Source organism: Balaenoptera physalus (assembly GCF_965194825.1).
Source record: "Balaenoptera physalus genome assembly, chromosome: 7".
Taxonomy (NCBI): Eukaryota; Metazoa; Chordata; class Mammalia; order Artiodactyla; family Balaenopteridae; genus Balaenoptera; species Balaenoptera physalus.
Window position 1 is genome coordinate 121,305,441 of NC_138886.1, and position 22,083 is coordinate 121,327,523.

Here is a 22,083-nt window from a genome sequence, read left to right on the forward strand (position 1 = left end):
AAAGTACATGGAAGGGTATGTTCCAAACTGTCGAGCGTGAGAGAACTGGGAAACAGGTCGGTGGAGGAGACAGAGGCAGAACCTGGCTGAGGCCCGTCACTTTTTACTCACCATAAATCTACACTATTTCCTGTTTAAAGTAATGAACATGTATTACTTTTGTAATATGTATTTTAAAGTCTTTATTTGCCTTTTATTGAAAAACCATCGTGTTGAGGAACAAACACCCTAGTGGGTTATGAATTAGAAACGGTCCCTCTGCACAGACCTACTGTGTGTAGCCTCTGACACTTAGAACCTAGAGGCCGATTCCTCTGCAAAGCTTTAAATAAAACGGCAACTGTTCAACTTAGTTCTCATTAAATTTTTTTGCTCATTTTTAGAAAAATTTAAGTACTGTATTTTAAAAAGACTGTATTCTCTTCAGCAAAGAGGCCAGCTGCACACACAGAAAGTATCTTGATGTTTCTTAAATTGCCTTGTTATTACTGTTGTTATTACTATTATTATGTCAGTATTTCCTTTCTCGTGTTTATTTATGCTTCGGATAGTTCTCAGAGACTAATTCCTTCTAAATTTCAGGGTTTCCCAAAAAGGGACCTTTACAGTTTTAAGATCGACAAATCCTGCTGGTACCTGCTTTCCGCTCCAGCCTACTGAACGGCCTGGTATCCACCCTGAGTCTTACCAGCCAGTCGTCACCCAGGGTTAGGAGGAAGGTGTTTTTGGGCACAGATTTGTGGGCGGACGGTGAACTTAGGGGCTGCGGCTGGAGAAGGTTGTGGAAAGAAAGCCACACTGGAGCTCATACAGAGTTCCTCGGAATTCCATGAAAAGCCGTTGGGTCCTTGCTTTCCTGTCAAGGTGAGCTCACCTTGGAAGGAGGCATGCCCAGACCCCTGAGCTCTGGCATCGCGGTCCTGGTCTTCCATCTCGCTGGGTGATGGGTTTGGGGTGAGGGGAATGAAGGGACGGTCTGTCTGCTCCAATGTCAGACCCTCGTCCCCAGCCTGTGCAGGAACAAGGACCCTCGCCCCACACAGTCTGCTGCTCTGTCCTGAGGTCTGGGCCACTCCTGCCATGAAAACAGAGCATGGCCTTGCTTCCTTGGGCATATGATTCTCTTGGGACCAAGGCAGCATCGTGAATACGGGGTCTCCGGGCCAAATGCCGCCCCTTCCCGGCAGCCCAGCCTTCGTCCCTAACACCCGCCGGAGTCATGATTCCCCTCCCCTTGCCCCTGGCACTCGGGCATCGCCCGGCATCACTGGGGCGTTACTGCCTGCGAGTCTTGAAAGTTTTTACGTGGATAGAATCCCTGCAGTCTGAAGGAGGGGTAGGCTTGTGATAGAAAAACTGTCAGGCCACGTGACGGCGGGTCCACAGGAAGCCGCAGGAACCCTCTTAGTCGGTTTTCATCTGGAAGCACTGGCTTCAGGGCTCAGTCACCAACTTCCTGAGCCGCTGGTGCCAGAGCAAGTTCACTTCTTTCAATATCGCGACAGGGTTTCCATCCTTCTGGGAGGACATCCTCGTCCACAGTTGGGGAGACACAGTTGTAAACCAGTTAGGTGCGAAAAGAGCATTTGATGAAAGAGGCATTTGCAAAGTGCTGGGATGGGAAGATCCCCACTGTCCTTAATGTTTCCCCAATTCTCTTTGAGGAACTTATTGTTTTTCATCTTCATGGTTGTTAAGAGGTTAAACTATGCCCGATGTTTCCCGTTACTGTACTATCTGGGTAAGTACATATGCGTCTGCTTGTCATGGAAGCTTTCTAGAAATGTTGTATTTGACCTCAGGGAACAGAAACACCCTGTGTTCTTTCTTGCTGGCATTCCCAACCCCGTGGGCAGCTTTTGACAAACCGTCGGGCCCCGACTTTACACTCAGACAACTTTTCAAACAGGCCAAGTTCACTTGGCAGCAGGACTTGGATTTCAGGTCTCAACGTGTCACAATTCAAAATTTAAGCTCAGGAAAATCGCGGGCACATGATGTGACAAAAGAAGTAATCAGGAGTTTCTGCCGACACTTCTGTGAGGGCCCCCCCAGGACGGGGAGGTGGGGGCGTTCATTCCCGTGGAAGTGTGCCGGGTCCACGGTGACGGCCTTGCCCGCAGTCACCGCCGGAAGCTGCCCTGCAGGTCCGGCCCGAGCGGAGCCCAGCTGTTACCAAGCAGTAGAGGCTGCCGTGCGACCGCACCCTGCGCCTCACTGTTCTCTGCATTTCCCCAGGGGCCGAAACAAATCTTCATTTGTCACTGGCGACGTTTCAAATCAGATATTCTGAAGATTCTTGGGGGGAAAAAATGTTCTTGATCTTGCTGGTGTTGCACTGGAATTGTTTGTCCTTGGTTTAGCATCTCTCTGTGATGTACGTACAGTGCAATCCTCGTATTGAGAGAAAAGACATCTCGCGTGGGGAAAAAGGTGTCCTTGCACCTGCAAACTTTAAAGTGATGATGTTCAGCTTTAGATACAAGGGTGTCGAGAACACCTGTCACCTGACCTTCTCGTGTCCTCTGCTGGTTTGCAGTTTAACTCGGCGGCCAAGCAGCTGATCGAGTGGGACCAGCCTCCCGCCGGGGGCGTTGGCGCTGGGGAGGGCGCCCCGGCCGCTGCCCCGAGCAGCGCGGCCCCCAAGCAGCCCGAAGCCAAGAAGAACACGAAGAAGCGGCACTCGTTCACTTCCCTGACCACGGCCAGCAAGGCGTCGCAGGCCACCCAGCAGCGCCACTCAATGGAGATCAGCCCCCCGGTCCTCATCAGCTCCAGCAACCCCACGGCCGCCGCGCGCATCGGCGAGCTGTCCGGGCTCTCGTGCAGCGCCCCCTCTCAGGTACCCACACTGCCCAGCCCCGGGGCCACCGCGGTGTCAGCCTTCGGGGGACAGCAACTCTCCCAGGGCAAAGCCCTCTGCGTTTGTGGGTGGAAATGGGGGGGGGGAACCAGCCTGGATGTCCCCAGGTCAGCTCAGTCACCTCCAAAGGGCAGAGCGGCAATTACAAGATGGCTCCAGTCATGCTGAGTGCTTTCCCCATCTGGCCTCCACTCAGCGGGACAGAGCCTTCTCGCCCCCTGAAACCTCACCTCCACCCAAACTGGAGGTGCCGTGGTCACAATGTGGGGTTGCAGCTGCCTGCGTCGGTGTCACTTACCGTGGTGTTCAGGCTTCCAGTCGGCGTTACGGGGAAAGGATGGGAAGAAACATTTAGTTTAAACTAGAAATTGGCCTAGCATTATTTTTTTAACTTGTTAGTTCATCAAGACTTTCCATGGCCTTAAGACATAGCTACATGTTATTCTTGTGTTAGTGAAAATACACACGATGATTGGGAACGTTGGTAATTCATCTGGCAGACAGGTCTCGAGTGCCTTCTTACAGATGCTCTGGGCGCCGTGCACGCACCGTGTACCCAGGACGGAGAAGACGTGGGCTTCTGTGCGTCAGACCCTAGTTGTGGGCAGACTGAGCCCCGGGCCGGGGGGCCACCCAGGTCACAGGCAGCTGCGGTTACCCAGGTAGAGGACAGCGGTGTCCTCTACCACCAGAGGCCAGAGAGCCGGGTCCTGAGCAGCCTGCCGCAGCGGGAGACACTGCTTTCAAGTCTTGTGTTTCATCTTAAAATTCATGCAGGTTTTATATACATTCCCTGTGCTTTGTAAAAACAAACATGTACTACACAGGTTCATACATGCCTGTTTAGGACCACGGAATAAAAATGTGCAGTGCAGCGTTTGGCATTCCTTACCAAGGTTATTGAAATGCCACTTGACCCCATCCTGCAGGTCCACACTGAATCTCGTAGTTTCTGAATGGGATTGTGGCTCAGCAGTGTTTTTTTAGGTGGTGTGGCCATGGCACGTGACCCTGCAGGGGAAGTAGGACACGCACACGCACACAGAGATACACACGTGGACACACACACACACGGAGGAGTGCAGAGGGCTTTGTCTGTTCACTGCTGTTCCCAAGCGTCAGACAGACAGTAAGCAGCATAAACATTTGTTGAGTGAGTGAGTCACTTGGACAGTGTGTAGAGGAGAACCAGGAAGGGATCAAGCCTGTGGAAATAGACCCGGTTCCAGGTCTGAGCAAGGAGTACGAGGGGGGTGACCCTGGAGGGGTCAAAGCTGCAGGTCTCTCTCTGAGGGGGGCTCTGACGGAGGGGCCGGTGACGAGGGCTCTTCCCTATGGAAAATCGGGTCGCGGGACTGTGTTTTTCATTTTGTGACCTCAGCAGCATTCACAGTGACGTTTTCTTGAAATAAAAGATGAGCTTCTGCTGGGACTCGGGGCGGCTCAGCAGGGCACAGACTTGGAGGTGTGGACAGCCGTCTGTGGCCGTGGAGAAGGTGGAGGGGAAGGCGGGTCACCCAGCGCCTGTGCCAGAGACCCCGGTGTCGGGCACGGCGCTGGGTGTGGGCACGGGAGGGCGGGGCTGTTTGTGTTTTGGGCGCGGTAGCTGAGGAAACTTTCGGGCTCCTCTCTGTTTCCATGAAGACAGCCTCCCCGTGTTCTAACAGGTCCTGTTCTCAGTGCTGACATGTTGCCTCAGGGAGAGGTTATTTCTAGAAGAGATGGGAGAGGTTTGCAGCGCTGCCTGGGTTCTCCAGCCTCGGCTCCAGTGCGCACTCCCGGCCCTGGGTCCTGGGCCCGTCACCGGGCTCTCCGGGCCACAGTGAAGCAGGACCAGCCCGGCCCAACCCAGGACGGACCTGCTGTAGACGTGACGGGCCCTAGGCTGGATGTGTCTCCTGCTTTGGGCCTCGTGTCCTTCTTGCTTTTGCTTCACGCGGTTTGGTTGCTTTGATGAGAAAATCCAAAGCACGGGGACTGCAGCAGTGAACGTTCGTCCTCTCGCACCCAAACGAAAGCCACGTGGAGGGGGTCAGGCCACCATGATGTTGCCTGCGGGTCAGCTCCCCTGTCCGGGCTCGTCTTCGTGTTTCCGGATGGCACTTAGAGATCGCACTGTCACATCGAAATCCTGCAGGACAGAAGGGAGCAGACAGCTTGCTTGCTATCATGTTGGTGACTCTGGCACCGTCAGATGCGAGAACCGGAAGGTGATTTGTAGGCTGTGCTGTCAGGCAGGTCCCCAGCACAGGTGTGCACAGATGTCTGTGATGGGCGTCTGTAAAGCACGCGGTGTCACAAGCAGCTAGGCGTCTGTCTGCTCCTCTGGCCGCACCCTCGATGTTTTGTGCCCTCTGCCAGCTGCAGGAGTGATTCATGACGTTCAGTGCTTTGTAGCGTTTTTGTGTTGCCGGCAGCTTCAGGGGAAGCAAGAAGGTCCACCCACTCCCTCCTCTTTGCTTTCCCCACTCTCCACGTAGCCCTTCCCCGGGGAGGAATCCAAGCCAGCGTGCAGCCCCACAGGAAGGAGTGAGCGCGGTGGAAAGCCGGCCTGCCCCGCCTGCTCAGGGCGTTCGTTCTGCACCTGCCCCGCTCGGCCCGGCCACTGCTGCCGCTTGCTTCTGCCTTTAGTCATCCTTTGGTGACTCTGTCTCTTCCTTTACCCACGTGGAACTGGGGCCTGCAGGGCCCTCCACGTCCAGGGCCGTGCGGGCAGAGACCCCAGGCGGCCTCCGGTCTACCCCACGCCCTCACAACGTGACTGTCCAAGCTCACGGGCTCGTTCGAGCTCATCACCCTGCCTCCCGGTCTGGGGCTCTTGGAGAGACGTCAGACACTAGTTGGGACTTCCTCCGCGGCTTGTAGGGTCAGGCCCCGGAAGCTGAGTTTTGGTGAGTTTTTACCACCCCAAAGGTTCCTAGGTAACAGCGTGCACTTTGAACGGAGCCTCATTTATCTTCGAAGAAAGACTCGTCTTTTCTGTGATGCCAACTTGCATCAGAGTACGTACACAAACAGGTTTCTTGAATAGGATAGCTAGAGGCCTCTAGGTTTTATCCTAGGATGAAAAATCCATGTGCGGCTCATTAGAAATTGAGTGGAGGGCTTCCCTGGTGGCGTGGTGGTTGGGAATCCGCCTGCCAATGCAGGGGACGTGGGTTCGAGCCCTGGTCCGGGAGGATCCCGCATGCCGTGGAGCAGCTGAGCCTGTGCGCCACGGCTGCTGGGCCTGTGCTCTAGGGCCCGCGAACCACAACTGCTGAGCCCGCATGCCACGGCTGCTGAAGCCCACGCGCCTGGAGCCCGTGCACCGCGGCGGGAGAGGCCACTGCAATGAGAAGCCCGTGCACCGTAGTGAGGAGTGGCCCCCGCTTGCTGCAACCGGAGAAGGCCCACGCACAGCAACGAAGACCCAACGCAGCCAAAAATAAACATAAAATTTAAATAAAATTAAAAAAAAAAAAAAAGAAATTGAGTGGAAATAGACATTGGTGCACAGGAGAGACAGAAACTGAGGTTTGGGGCAGAGCCTTTGTGGAGGTGCCCCTTGGCTCTGCTTAGGTTCAGTCAGTGTATGAGCTGCCAGGTACAGGTGTAGCTTTACAAGGATGTGGATTCCACGGAGCTCAGACTTGACCTGTGAAAATCAGCTCTGTGCTGGGATGCTGATTATCCTGGCCTCGGCAGGGCCTTGCCTGGCAGGAAATGAACGTCCCTTCAGGCCGTCTGGGAACTGATCTCTGAGCCTCTCTTTGTCCTGATAATCTTTTTCCTAATTATTGGGACTGAGGAAACTAGGTTTGGGGTTAAGTTTTTGTTACAAAAAGCCCAGCAATTTTGGTGGAACATTGTTTCCTGGGGAGACAAGGTAGCAGCCAGCCACATTCCTTTAATAGTGGAGGAAAGACTTCCCGTTTGTGCAGGAACCCACGCCCTCGGTCTGTGGTCACACCAGGGGTGCAGCGGGAACGAAATTGATCAGGTAGCCGAACACCTGCAATGAAATGACCTGAATAACTGTTTCTTTCTAGTGAATTAATCTTGGGTAGTGTCGTGGATAACACACCTGTTTTTTTTTTTCTTTAAAGATTTTTTTTTTTTGATGTGGACTTTTTTTTTTTTTTTTTTTGCCTTTATTGAATTTTTTACAATATTGCTTCTGTTTTTTATGTTTTTGGTTTTTTGGACCCGAGGCTCGTGGGATCCTAGCTCCCCGACCAGGGATCGAACCCGCACCCCCTGCATTGGAAGGCAAAGTCTTAACCACCGGACCGCCAGGGAAGTCCCGATAAGACATCTTTGAAAACAGCTAGTTTGGCTTGACCCTGTTCCCTGAAAAGTTTTGTAAATAATTGCCTGCGATCGGCAGTCCGGGCAGCTGCATTTTAATTATGCATCCCCATGGAAGGGTGCAAGTCATGAGAAATGATCCTGAAGATGGCACGATACCTCAAGCATGTTGTGTAGACTTAACGTGTCGGTGGACTGATGAGCATTCAAGACAACCCACCGGAACGGGGTCCTCGGGAAGGTGTTGATGGGCTGGTTGCAGGCCAGGCACGTCCCAGCAGCACTCACGTGAGGTAGCGGCCGTCGGGAAGGCCAGCAGCCGTGGAGTCTGTACGTGAAATGTTGTCGTGACCGGTGTTTATCAAGGGGCTCCCTGGCCTCTGACACACATTAGGGCCTCAGTGCGTTTGGGCTGGATAACCTGAAGGGGATTCTGCCTTCCCCCAGTGATGGGAGCTGCGGGTCTTGGATGTTTAGCCGTGACTCGGTGCCCGGGGCTTAGCTGGTCTCATCTGTTGTGCGTGCATCCTCTTTTATTCACTCTTTTTTCCTTGGCAGGTCCACATAAGTACCACCGGGTTGATTGTGACCCCACCCCCGAGCAGCCCAGTGACCACCGGCCCCTCGTCCACGGTCCCGCCAGAGGCCCCCTACCCGGCCGCCCTTTCGGTGAGTGTGCACTACCGCCTCACGCCGGACCCCCGTGCCTGCCGCTCGCAGGTACGCAGCCCTGTGGTCTGGCTGCCCCCCTCCTGACACCACAGCTCACGATGACGCTTGCTGAGGGTGGGGTCTCTATCTCTCATTCTCTCTCTCTATTCGTTTTAGCAAAAAATCACAGTCTCAGGCCGGTAGCCAGCACTTTATTTTAATGGCAAGGGTCGGCGGCCTGAGGCTACAGGAAGAGCTCCGTGAAGTACTTTTAATTTTCACTAAAGGTCAGCCTGATTTTCTGAAGGCTTAACCTTTGCTTCTTTTGGGTTTCTAGACCAGGCGTATTTATCGAAGTACTGAGGGAGCTGGGATCCTAGAGACCGTATGGTTTGCCTCGGGTCACGCGATGCGTGGATTCCTGTCTCCGATTACACTTCCCCTTTTGGGTTCCTGGTCTTCTGTTGGTCTGTGTGACTGGCCTCCCTGGAGGTTACCAGATGTGTGACTCTCCAGAAAGCCCCGCAGTCTGCAGACAGAGTCTGAACAAAACTGCTGAGTGCTTTCAGACAGCCCAACGGGGAAATGAACAGGAAGAGTGAGGGCAGTCGAGGGAAGCTGATACAGAGAAGAACTCTGTGGGGAGAAAATTGAAAAGGAAGAAACAAGAAATTCGACCTTGGGAAGCAGCGACACAATGGCTTAAATCCATGTTTCCTAAACCTGCAGGGGAACTGCTAGGAACCAGCCTCTCTTGTCCAGGCCGCTGCCTCGCTACACTTTCAGACTGTTTCTTCCAGGGCCGAGTTGAATGAGGATAGAAAAGGTCACCACATCCCTTCTCCCCAGTGGACCCCAGCCCTTGGCTTGCTTTACAGAATCTCTCCCAGTGTGATGCTCTCAGAGGAAACAGTGTGGTCGGTGATGGGGGTCCAGCCCAGCCCCTCCTTTGTGATACGGCAGTGAGGTCACTCAGCCTCTCTGAGCCTCTGGTCCTCGCCTGTAACGTGAGAGTAATCGTATCTGCTTCGGGGAGGCGGCAGTGCCTGGGACTCAGGGAGGTGACGGTGAAGAGCGTCAGCCTGTGTAGAGGGTCACGGCGGCTGCAGCATGCCCGCTGGTTTCCTCAGAGCCCGGGGGTCGGTCTGGCTCTTTGCTGGGGTTTTCTCCACTGTCTGTACCGGGAGTACGGAGGCTTCTCCGCGCTGGTTTGTTTCAGGTTGTGGACTTCATATATGTTGCAGAGATTCTGTTTCCCTCTGCTCAGCTGCTTACAGACAGATTTGCACCTCCCCTCACCCCCCAGCAAGGACCTCAGAGCGTGTTAGTCAGATTGTTGCGTCCATCTGGTCCTATCGTCCTCATTTACCTTTTGCCTCGTTTTCTTATGTTGTATTTATTTTGTCTTGATACATTTTGTGAATAATTGAAAGCTGACTTTGAAATACAGTGGGATATATAGTACCTAGCTTGATGTAGACTTTTGAAAGCTTTTCATAGAGTTAAGCATGTTCCTGAACTTAAATGGAAGTTAATAAGTTCCAGTTAGAGGTTAAAGTTTTTTCTTAATGTTTCTGGAACAATGACAGCTTCCTTGATAGTATAGCTGTTTGGGGTGGGAGAAGTTGCATTGATTTCTGTAGGGAGAAGGTGAAAGTCAGGTAATTTTTATGAAAAGGTGGTTCCGCTGAGGTTCTCTTGGCCCTGGGTGTTTTGACCAGAGCCGAGTTGCCCAATCTTCATGCCCTGTCATCCCCAGAGAAGACCCTTTCCTCCCTTCCCTCCCTCCGTCCCTCTCTCCCTCCCTCCCTTTCTTCCCCTTCCCACCCCAGTACATTCACAACCTGTTGGAGTTTCCGTTTCCAGATGACTACTTCACGTGGAAAAATTCTGATTTCATTTCTTAAGGGAAAAAAGACTGACTTTTCTATCTTAGAAAAATTAATTAGTGGAAAAGACGAAGAGCTGTCTGAGTGTCAGCCCTTGTGGGCTGACAATTTTACGATACAGTAAATGGCCAGTTGCTCTTAGCTGGGCACACTCTAGGGCATATAGATGCGACAGGTCACGAGAGAGCATGAACACACAAAAATTAATTTACATTCAGCCATTTCATCCCAGGATTATACAAGAGAGCCTGCATGTTCAGCAAGAGGACGGTTTATTAATGCTGCGTCTATGCCAATTCCATTTAATGGAAAACTAATTATAAGCAGATCTGTCGCCTGTCATCCCGGAAGATGTCTAGATCTCAGAGTCCCTGGTCGGCTGGCAAGAATGCTTTGGATTTAATATGTTAGGTTTAAGTGGAAAAATCTCAGTAACATGTGCCCTCCGTGTCTTCCATCAACCTGGCAAGTGTCCTGTTTAAAATGTGAAACCTTTCCCAAGACTTTGAGTGCGATCACAGCAAAGCGTAGGCGGCATGGTGGGAAGGAAACCAGGCTTTTCCTGGTGTGGATTTTATTTTATTTATTTATTTTAATTATTTATTTATTTGTTTTGGCTGCACCGGGTCTTAGTTGCGGCGTGCATGCAGGATCTAGTTCCCCGACTAGGTATCGAACCCGGGCCCCCTGCGTTGGGAGCGTGGAGTCTTGCCCACTGGACCACCAGGGAAGTCTCCCGGTGTGGATTTTAGGTGATAAGTACCTCTGCTGGACTTGGACATGAACATTATTTCTAGCACTTTTTTCATAAGTTGAGACTTTTTAATCTTTTATTCAGAGTGGAATTATGAGTATATTGTCCTGTGCATCTCACAAGTAACAGTTAAAATGTTAAATATCTAATAATAGAAGCAAAACTGGAATTACATGTATCTCATTCAGACATCAGACTGTTCATGGCAGGGAGGGTTTTTCCCCAGCTAATTCTGTGAGGGGCGAGGGTGAAGAGCTTGCTCTCGTGTCCCGTGCACAGTGGAGGAAGAACTTGTGAAACAAGGGATGAGTGATCCCTGATCCTCTGGACCAGCTGAGAGGTGTTTAGCTACAAGATGTCACAAGGTAGCCAGGTCAGACAAGGCCAGATACAGTCTGTGGCCAAGTTGAAATCAGATTGCACCCAACAGTGGGTAACCATAACTAAAACAAGTGTGTGCATGTGTGTGTGTGTGCATGTGTGTGTGTGCACTTAAAGAAACAAAATTAAGCGATGTCATGTTCTCAGGATAGCCAAGACATACTGAGTCCATTGTTGCCCGTGGTGGGAGGGTCCGGAGGGTCAGGGCAGGATTCTGGACGTAGGGACGGGACCGCCCAGCTTGGCAGCGTGAGAAGCAGAAGTCAAGCGTTTGGAATCGGCAGCAGTTCTGACGACCAGAACGGGGGCAGGAGATGGACAGAACCTCCATAGCGACCACAGAGAAGGGCCCTGGCATCTCAGGAACCAAGGCCTCCTGATCCATGTCAGACTGCCCTGAGGGCGGCAGGCGCACAGGACGATTTCTCGTTCGTGAAGCCCTCGTTGAGGGTCCGTTACCTCCCGTGGACAGAGCTGGGTGACGGGGACGCAGGACAGACAGCGAGACGGTCTCTGACTCTGCAGCCTCGTGAGTTCTAACAGCAGCCTCCATCCGGAGCCTCCGCTGTGCCCAGGGTGCCAGAAGGGCCGCTTCCCTGACCTGCTGCTGCTGAGAACCCCTCAGATGTCATTTCTGCAAAGTCAGTGAACGGTGTGGGTGTGTCTCCTCACACGTCAAAGGCAATTGGTGAGAGAAAGTCCGTTCCCAGAGAGGTTTTTTTAATTTACCAAATTCTTAATTACATCTCCCCTTCCAACATCATCTTCCAAGCATCTGTCTCTGGCATTTTTAAATATACTCTTTAATTTTTTTTCTTTTCTTCATAGCTGTGCCCACGAGTGACTGACTGAATTCCAGGGAGTGTCCAGATGAGGTGAAAAACTCACTTTTCCGTCTTCTTAATTTTACTGCATTCTGACACCTGAGTGTTTTTTTGAATAGCTGGTATCAGTGCTTCCGTTTTTCTGTTTCCTACTCATTGTTTAAAAAAGGCAGAATACTCACATAATTGCACACGTGTGGCCATGTGCAGGTGGTGGTGCTCTGGGAATTGGTGGCACCGTTGCCCCGAGGAGGGATGACCAGCCGCCCCTCCTGCTGTCCCCTCGGTGGCCGAGCACCTGCGTGAGTTCACGGCACAGGAAGACCCTGGAGAGAGGTTGAAAGTGGGTTCATTGGAATCGGATGTTCAGGAAGAAATGATGACGGGATTGGGGGATATTACATGGTCTTTGCTCAGAGGACCCAGAAATGCCCAAAGTCTATGCCAGCGGCCACTTTTCTACCCTGGAGAAGAAGGAGGGGCACACGTGAGGACACACGTGAAGGACGGTCGGAAAGAACATGGACCTTTTACCGTCAGAACCCCAGGCTCCATCCAGGCAAAGCGCTTTCCTGGTCAGCGGCCTGCAGCCCTCGCCCAGGGGGAGGACCTCGTGGAGCTTGGCCCCCAGGCACCTCGGGGCTGGGTGCAGGGAGGGGAGAGAGGAGGGGGCCACAGTCCGACCTTGAACTCTCCCTCAGTGTCCACTAGCGGATGTGGCCCGTCGGTGGCCTGGAACCGGTCACTCATACAGGACACTTCTTTCTTGGAGGGAACCCGGGGGCGGCCCTCAAAGACTGAGCCGGGGCTAGAATCTGCGTTTCTGACCCCAAACCCTAGGCGTCCTCCACGGTGTAAAGCTGTCTCTTCCGAGAGGTCAGTAGGTCGGGGACAGAACCTGGGCGGGGCGGACGTGACCATTTCCCACCACAGACCCAGCCCCCCGAGCCCTGGTTTTAAGCAAAGTATTATTCAGAGATCGTCGTTGTGGCCTCAGACCATCGCCCCATGGAGAGGGTAGGAGAGGATCTGGATCTGCAGAAGCACAAGCAGAGGCCCGCCTCAGCGACAGCGCGGCCGATGTCCGGTCCCCTGCGTTGGACCCCGGAGGCCCGGCCCCGCTCCCCTGGCCCTCAGCCCCTCCACGCGGCTCAGCACGGGCCCGCTTCCCAGCCCTGCTGCTTTAGATCAGTGTCTGGTGACGGCGGTGACAAGCGTGGTGTTGGCTTCTGAACGCGGTCGTGACCAGAGGTGTCCTGCGCTCCCAGCAGCCCGCAGGTGCCTTTGCTGCGGCAGGAGGGTGTGTCCTGGCGCCTGGCGCCCAGCCGTGCGGTGACGGGAGGACGCGGTTGCTCCCGCGCGGCCACGTCCCCAGATTCTCTCAGCATGGGGTCTTCCCCAGGCAGCCCACGGGACCTCCTGGCCGGCCTGGCCCCGGACACGCTGGGGCCCTGGCATCTGACCGGCCCGAGGGGGCAGCCACGCTGGGGAACCTGGGTGTAATCGCTAGTCTTCCTGTGTGCTTATCCCGCGACGAACGCGCACGCACGTGCACATTTCTCCAAAGATACGCAGCCCAGCAATGGGGAGAAGTCTGCCCAGTTTTACCAGCGCCACTGTGAGGGAGAGAGCTGCATTCTGCCTACAGCACCACCGTTGGTATCTTCAAGACCCTCCTCTCTGTGCCAGATCTCAGATGCCTCCTGACTCGCTCTTTGTAAAAGTCACCTACACCAAACATTCCCTTATTGCGTTCTTTAACTATAAGAGGTCATGTGTTCTTAGATTTTGTCACCACCAGCGTGGCCTGTGTTTTTATCAGGTCCCTAGATGGTCTTTCCTTTTTTTTTTTTTTTTGCCTTTTTCCGCATAGGGCCAGTTTAGTACCGCGTCTGTGTCACTGACGTGAAGATGCAGCAGACAGTTTTCCTCTCCTCCCTTTGCCAGTGGAATTCTACTCAGAGAGCCGAGTGGGCCCTTGGCTCTGCTCTGAGTGATTCCAGGGGTGGGTGGCCTGGGCTCCTTTTGTCCCCTGTGTCACCTGCCCCCCACGGCTCTGAGGTGAGGCCTGGGGAGACTGGAGGGGACGGCTCAGCGGTGATTTCATGCCCTCCAGCTGCTGTTCTGTTCAGTGCCCTTGCCCAGGACCCGCCCGGGTCACGTGCGCTGAGTCTTCTACCAGGATTATCTCGATTTGTCTCCACTTTGTCCCTGAGACCAACGGCATGAGCGCTTGGCTTTCTCCTGGTTAAAGGTGGTAAAGGCTGCAGGCCCCGTGCGCGTGCCTCCCCGGAGCTGCCCCGGGGCACAGGGTGGCCTGCTCTGTGACTGTCACCCCGACCCCGCCCATCCCGGGACCGCAATGCGCCATTTGTCCTGCACTGGGTGTCCTGCTGCGGCTGCAGGGTTGGAAAAAGCCTTCTCCGAGGTCGAAAAATTAAATATAATGTGTGAAACGGTTGCAGCGTGTGTCTGGAAATTTGTTATCCTTTTCTACTCAGTTGATTTTGTTTCTGGAACTGTGTACATTAACAGGCAGGTGAAGGAAATGTTGATGAGATTAAATTTTTTTTTCCAAAAAATAGAAACAAATTGCTGTTCCCTTTGTTTAGAAACCGTGGGGTTTTTTTCTTCTTTTAAGCTGATGTGGAGACGCCACGCACACCTCCCAAGGGGCAGTCTTCAGCCTCCTTATTTCTCCTTTGATTCGGTGTTTACGTGGAAAGGTTCAAAGATTTGGGGAGGGCAGGCGAGGTAGGGGTTTGGGCAGGTCTTTGTGTGCCCGTTTTCCCAGGAGTTTCGGTACCCAGACCCTGAAGAATTATCCGGGGTGTATAGATCAGAAGGTAACAATCGCTCCATTGATTCTGAAAAGGCACGGAGTCCTGTAGGCAGAGCCCATAAAGGAGCCAGCAGCTGCTTGCGGTGTACTTGTTAAAGATTACCAGCCTCGATAGTCCTAAATTTCAAAAGCTGGCGGAGCTAAGAAGAGAATAAACAAAGGTAAAAACAGTGGCCCAGTGATTGTGGCTTGCTATTGTGTGTGGTTTTGGGAAACCAGGCATCAAAGGAAATTTTCTTTGGCGGGGATGGTTTGCGATACAGTGCAGCTAAATTGTTTTCCGCGGTGTTTTAAGTTTCGGGTTGCAGAAACAATCACAAATTAATTCCTAGCAAGCAGGGTGACATTATAGCCGCCCCCTTGAAAGGCATTTGGATCCGGGTCCTGGTTTGCACTTAACAGTGCCATCAATCTTAAAATTACATGCAGTTGTGTCATTTTTTTCTTCCCCTTCTCCCAGGTGTGGTGACCTACCTGTTTGGGGAAGGGGTCGCTGTGGCTCTAAGATCTTAAAGGGTAACAAAGAGGTCTCTTTTCCAAGGAGGCTTTTGCACAGGGCAGCTGCTTCATGATTCTTTTTTCATGGGTTTCTGATTCCTCTTCCCTCCTCTTTGATGTGAAAGAAGTGCGTAAATCATTTGTTTCTTCTTTTTTGTCTCTCTCTCCAGACTATGAATCCTCCTCTCCCCCCGCCCCCTCTCCAGGCGGCCACCCCCATGGGCGCTGTTGCTGCTTCCGGGATGGGCTCCAGACCCGTGGCCGGACCCACTGACCAGACCGCACACTCACGGCCGCAGACGCGCCCCAGCGTGTAAGTGCGGCGTCCCTTCTGGCCGCGGGTTGAGCCCGAGCAGAGACGCGGGGAACGGCTTTCTGGGGGGCGCTGGTGCCAGGGTGGGGTCGTATACTCGGTCGTGCGTGTCATTCATTAGGAAACGGAAACTAAGTGGGTCTGAGGATGGGCCACCGGGCAGCCGGCCTGCTGAGTGCGGGTCTTCCCGGCCTTCCTCTGCCACTCCTGCCAGGGCTTTGTCCCCACCTTCATCCCCTGCGTAAGGATGCTCGGGGACAGGGAGGGGCCGAGCAGAGGCCAGACCTAGCAGAGTGTGCGCGTGAAAAGCTGCAGGTCCCCCACCGTGAGCATCCGGAAAAGTCTGCACATTATCCGGTTCAGGGGCTCCCCGTGGCCGAATGCAGCTCGGCATCGGAGGCTTTTCCCCTGTGTGGACTGACCCAGGAGTCGCTTGGAGCCTGGGTCACGTGGCCCGCCGATCTGCGGGCTCCGTGTGTTGGGGCACAGTTCCGCGCACGGGGGAGCTGTTGGGGGCTCTCTGCGATCTGCACTTGCCTTGCCTTTGACTCTTGCAAATTCAGTGTCTTCCCTGGCTGAGCGCACGGACGCGGGTGCGGCCGGCCCTCGGGTTCAGCCGTGTGCCGAGCTTCCCAGCGGGATTTCGGACCGTATGTTCCTGACGGGGCTGCTCCCCAAGTCTGAGCAGGGCCATCTGAAGGGCTCAGTTTTCCCAGTGGGCACCTAACGCCCCACAGCAGGCTTGCACCCTGGGAAGCTGCGTTAATTCCTTCGCACCCACGAGTACCGTTTGGAGGGATTGTCACCTTCACACTGGGAGGACCAGGTGGGCAGTTCTGAGTCAGGAGGCCTCTGCCTTTTCTAGGTAGGTGGCAGTTCAGTGGACAGTGGCCAAGGCTGCCCACAGCTTGAAGGATTGTACGTTCTGTTTACTTTTGTATGAAACATCCAAGGCTTCATGCCAAAGAAGGGTTTTGAGCATTCTGGGGTCTGTCTGTTACTCAGCTTGAAATCGACTGTTTTTTCCTCTTCTAGGTATGTTGCCATTTATCCCTACACCCCCCGGAAAGAGGATGAGCTGGAGCTGAGGAAGGGGGAGATGTTTCTCGTGTTTGAGCGCTGCCAGGACGGCTGGTTCAAGGGCACGTCCATGCACACCAGCAAGATAGGGGTCTTCCCTGGCAATTACGTGGCCCCCGTCACGAGGTAGGGCTCTGAGTAAGTGGTTGCTGAGTCCTAAACAGAGAAGCTTTGTCCTTTCCCGTGGTTTTCGGCCTGTCCAAGATTCCTCCTCCCATTACAGTTGCTTGTTACACAGCCGACGTTTTAAAGATCCCTATCTGTATTTGCCGAAATCCCTTCTAATTCTCAAAATTTTAGCTTACTCTTCACATGGATATATGTGAAATGGTAGGTTTCTCCCAGTAAATGTACTGGGTTTTAAATTATTTGCTTTAAGTTACGTGTGAGAAGACTCAACTACACCATTTTCAATATTTTTCTGCTAGAAAATTTAAAATGTAGCATTTAAATAAAAGCGATATTATTAATACTCTTATGTTTATGTGATGCTTATGAGATGCCAGACACGCAGATTTCTAAGTGCATTACACACGTTAATGCCACGTCCTTAAACAGCTCCCTGATGTATGTGCTGTTGTGATCCCCACTCAGCAGTTGAGCACGTGGAGGTGGAGAGGTTAAGCAAGTCGTCTGAGGTCACCTGGTGAAGAGGTGCTGAAAGCCAGCCATTTATTCCAATAGCTTGGCGGTCACCTCTGAATTCTCACAATTATTTTCTGTAATACAGTCAAGAAACAGAATTCCTTCGGTATGACATAGCTCCTTCACCCTTCTCAGATGAGGGCAGTTTTGCTCCCCAGGGGAATTTGGCAATGTCCGGACACATTTTTGATCGTCACGATGCGGGGTGGGAGTGCTACTGGTCTCCAGTGCACAGAAATCAGGAAAGCGCAGGGCACGGCGCAGCCTGCGCGGGAAGGAGCTCTCTGGCCCCAAATGTCACCAAGGTTGAGAAACCGTGTTTGAGGGCAGTAGGAAGCAAGAGCTTTAGATGTATAGATATATAGTCTTCAGTTTATTTAAAGGTAGTCCCCTTTCTGGGCACTGAGGAAAGTAGCTTTGGAATGAATGCAGTGACCTATAATGGCATCATCATTGAGGAAGCCCCAGTTTTGGGCCACCTGGCTCTTCATAAATGGTCCAGCTTAACTGTGTTAAATCATTTCTCAAAGTCCCTGATTTTAAGTAAATAGTTTAAGGAACTGACATGTTGTCAGCTGTTGGCCTTGATTCAGAGGCTGGCCAGCAGCCTAATCAAATGAAAATCTTTCTCTTTGCAGATGGTGACAGAATGTTAGCTTTCATTTGACTTGCAGATTTTTCATCACTGTAAACCTTCTTCTCGGTATATGTTAAGATCTACATTCACATCCAGAAGACGGCAGCTAGATCTTCCCTGGTGGGAAGAAAACAAACAAAAAGCCACAACAACTAAGGGAGATAAACCAAGCAACAACAAAACATCAAGTTAGTGAAGGAAAACATTTTCATAAGATTCAAATACAAATTATCAAAAAGTCTCTGGAGAGACACTTACTGACAGTAAATTCTCTATTATTCCTCACAGTAAATAATAAGGAGGTTCAAGTTAATGAAGTATTCTGCTTGGTAGAAATTACTATCTATAGAATTGTTGTTTAAACGAATTTAGAATATTAAAAAAATATGTTACATAAAACTACACTGAACCTAATTTAGTTAAATTCAACTGGTAAATATTTGTTTACAGCTGGCTGTACCCCTGTAACTGTGCATGTACAAGAGGAATGGAAAAGAACCATTGCACATGGCCCTGCTTTCAGGGAACTGAGTCAGGAGTATTTAATTTTACTGAGTCAGGAGTATTTAATAAGGAATTTACTAAAAAATAACACATCGTACTTTGTAATCAAGGGTCATAGAAGGAAGAAATCCACCTGAAACAGAGTAGAATCCTGAGGTCTTAGGCCTGAGCCTTCAGCCAGGCTGCTGGGAATGACAGGATTGAAACATGAATGAGATTAGGGTAGTTCGAAGGAAGCCAGAGGGGACATTGCAAAGTGTGTGCACACACACACGTGCACACGGGGCAGTTAGGGAGGAGGGCAGGGCACGTGAACACAGCCGTGACCACATAGACGCTGTCATCTAACAGACCGGCTTCTCCAGGGCCCGGAAGCTGGTGGAGATGTTTAGCTTCAGGTGGGAGCTGAGACCAGGAACTGTGTGTCCTTGAGCAGAGTGACGTGTGATTTTCTCCGACTCAGTTTCCAGACCGTTCTCTGCCTCAGGGCCATCGTTCTCTGAATCTGCTCTTCTTACCCTTGGGCAGGTAGTTCCATTCACTTCCTAACGTGTTCTGTTTTTAAGCTCTGCATCGTTTTTCTGGTCGCCAGTTGTTCTGTCTCCCGTCTTGCTGATGGGCTGGGCTTCTGTCTCGGCAGGGCAGTGACCAGTGCTTCCCAGGGTAAAGTCCCCGTGTCGACCGCTGGCCAGACAAGTCGAGGGGGGGGACCGGCCAGCCCTGCCCCCGCAGGAGCGCCTGCCCAGAAGCCCCCGGGGAACGGCATGGCCGGCGGTCCCGGGGTCCCCACTGCCGTGGTGTCAGCAGCTCACATCCAGACGAGTCCCCAGGCCAAGGTCCTGCTGCACATGTCCGGACAGATGACCGTCAACCAGGCGCGCAGCGCTGTGAGGACAGGTAGGGGGGCCGGGCTGGTGGCACCAGGAAGGGGGCCCTGACCGACATCAGACCTTTTACAACAGATGCTGAGAAGGACAGAGGGAACTTTAGAATAATGAATGACGTTGGGAGACAGGCAGGCACAGTCTATTCACAGCCACTTGGCTCCGCCTGCCCGGCTCGTGAATTCAAGCCTGATCTACAGATGGAGAGTCTGAAGGAAATTAGGTGGACCCTAGCGACGTCGATAGTACTTGAAAATGTGACTTCTGTGCTCGAGATCAGATGACCCCGCATCCCGCTGCTGCAGCGGCGTGGCGCCCTGAGGATCGCCGTGCTGAGCGTCTGGAATGAGCTTCATCACAGCTCTGTTTCAGACCCAGCCGGACCTTACATAGCTTGCTTCTTTCTATAGCATTGAGAACCTCCCAAGAGTCTTAGGTAACGGTGGTGGAGAAAACTGTTCAGTTCTATCAGAATAACCAAAGGAAGGAAAACGGTGAATGAGCAAAGGGAGAATGATGATACTAAAAAAGCTCTGGGGCCAGCCTGACCTGACCCTGTAGGGGTGTCGCTGGGTCCCTGGGTGAAGTGGGCTCGCAGGCCCTCAGCAGACTTGGGGCTGATGTGGGATCTGGAAGGGGGGTGTCCAGGGGCCCCGCCAAGACTAAGTAAGTGCTCCTAAACCACCGTGGTTTCTTACCGTTGTGGCAGGCGCGCTGGTCTGGCGCGGGGTCGGTGAGCAGCATGCGTCCAAGTCACACTTTGCTCTTCTCTCCCGTCCTCCAGTCTCGGCACACAGCCAGGAGCGCCCCACCGCGGCCGTGACGCCCATCCAGGTTCAGAGCGCCGCGGGGCTGCCCCATCACCCCCTGGCCTCGCCCCAGCCCCCCGGCCCGATGGGCCCCCCTGCCCACGTGGCTGCTGGCAGCCTGGGCCGGGTCGGCGCCCCCCTGGCCTGCGCTGCGGCCCCGCCGAGCCTCCCCGCCGCCTCCCTGGAGACCGAGCCCGGCGGTCGCCCAGTGACCATGCTCCCCGGGCCGCCCACCTCTCCCGACAGCGGCTCAGCGGCCAAGCCAGACAAGGACAGCAAGGTGACCACCCCAAGGGCCTGCCCGGCGACCGGGGCCCGGCTCTCTGCGGTTAGACCCTGGTGTGGGAAGTTGGGGTCTGCCTCCGGGGGCTTCCACCCCACCCCCTCGCTGACCTTAACTCCTCCTGTTTAGTGAGCTTTGCTTCTGGTTACCAGTTCTGCAGAAATGTACTTGATATACTAAGGGCTAGAAACGGTTGATCAGAAGCGTTACTTGTGGATTTATTGTTCCTACACTATGTTTGATTATAATCTGTGCAGATAGTTTTTCTCTTGACTTGAAATACAGGGGGGAAATTATTTTCTAAGTTGATAGATCTTTTTAAAACCTCTCCTTTGGGCCTGAATTTGAAAGAAGATGTAAGTGGGCAGCTGTGTTTGAAAGACTAACTTCTGGTTGCGTTTGGAGACAAGGGAAATGCCTGGTGATTAAATGAGCACAGAAAGAGCAGAGTGACAGCAGATTCTGCGCAATCGTATTGTAATCATGACTTTCCCCCCAGTGTTCGTGCCTCTTCCCCAGGGCTGGCCTGCAGCTCTAGGGTCATCACCAGGTCCCGTGGTCATGTATGTCGCTCTGTTTAAATGGTTAGGGACGCCTGTAAGCAGGGGTTCGTAAGGAAATAAACTTCACAGGCTACTAAAAAGTTAATATTTAATTGTTGAGTTAACATGAGTGTTTTTGCAAAAGATTGGTATCTGTTCAGTGTTCATAATTAACTACGTTAAACTTGTACTCAAGCTGACATGGTCAACTTTGTCAGTATCTTCAGAAGAATTATTTTACAGTTTAGATTTGAAGGTTCCGGGACGGTGTGTCAGGGCCATTGTCACGGAGGAGAATAGACTCTTCAGCCGCAGGCCTCCCAGGGAAGAATTCATGGCATCTCTGAGGCTGAAGCACGCCTGTGCTAGACAGAATAATGGCTCCCCAAGGATGTCCGTGTCCTGATCCCTGAAGTTGGAGAATACGTTTGCTTACATTGCAAAGGGGATCTTCTGGACGGGATTTAAATGAAAGGTTTAGAGATGTTTGAATTATCCGGGTGGGCCCAGTATAACCACAAGGATCTTCATATAAGGGAGGGAGGATCAGGGCCCGAGGAGATGTGAGGCCGGAAGCAGAGAGCAGAGTGACCTGAGGAGGGGACCACAGGCCAGGAAATGCAGGCAGCTCCTGGAACCTGGAAACGGCAAGGAAACGTTCTCCCCTGGTGCCTCCAGAGGGACCCAGCCCTGCTGACACCGGGTTTTTGCCATGAAGTTTGGGGTGATTGGTTACAGCAGCGACTGATAAGGCCCTTACGTTTATCCTGCCGAGTCCCCATCCTTGACAAGTGGCCACTGGCCTCTGCTTGGACCCCTGTGGCCCCTGTGCCCTGGCTCCACGGCATCCTTGCCGCCTTCAGGAACCTCCAACTCGGAGAAAGTTTTTTCAGCACACACCTGTCTTCTGTGATTTCAAACCCTTGCTCTGTGTTTTGAGGAGATACATAGCAAATGATGATCTCAGTTCCTTGGTGGTCCAGTGGTTAGGACTCCACACTCTCAATGCCAAGGGCCTGGGGTTCAGTCTCTGGTCCGGGAACTAAGATCCCACAAGCTGTGCAGCAGGGGAAAAAAAAAAAGAAAAAGAAAAATGATGATCTCCTTGCTACATGACCCCGGGTTATCTTCTTTTTTGAAAGGTTACGCTCTACGGATTTTTCCCCTATTCCTCATGTCACAGATTTCAAATGTCCCTTTCTAAATCTGCCACCTCATTTAATGTTCCCAGCTCGCTAAAGAGACTGTCCCAGTCACTGTAAACTCAGTGATCCCATGATTAGCATGAGGAGTGTCACTTTGCCCCCATTGCTCCATCCTGTTGCCCAGGACATCCAGGGGGAGCTGGACGGATGCCAGATGAGATCTGAGCGTCTCTCATTCTTCCATCCAGA

At 52.6% G+C, this 22,083-nt stretch overlaps 1 protein-coding gene across 6 annotated transcripts in view; it reads left to right on the top strand.

Annotated features, from left to right (window-relative positions):
• SH3RF1 (SH3 domain containing ring finger 1) overlaps window positions 1–22,083 on the top strand; it is a 164,545-nt gene that overhangs the window by 122,528 nt on the left and 19,934 nt on the right. For all 6 annotated transcript variants that reach the window (XM_082468879.1, XM_082468878.1, XM_082468881.1 and 3 more), the window contains exons 5-10: window positions 2,540–2,842; window positions 7,712–7,822; window positions 15,163–15,305; window positions 16,341–16,511; window positions 18,812–19,068; window positions 19,840–20,144. In XM_082468879.1, the coding sequence (XP_082325005.1) occupies window positions 2,540–2,842; window positions 7,712–7,822; window positions 15,163–15,305; window positions 16,341–16,511; window positions 18,812–19,068; window positions 19,840–20,144 (1,290 nt within the window). The remainder of the gene's footprint in view (window positions 1–2,539; window positions 2,843–7,711; window positions 7,823–15,162; window positions 15,306–16,340; window positions 16,512–18,811; window positions 19,069–19,839; window positions 20,145–22,083) is intronic.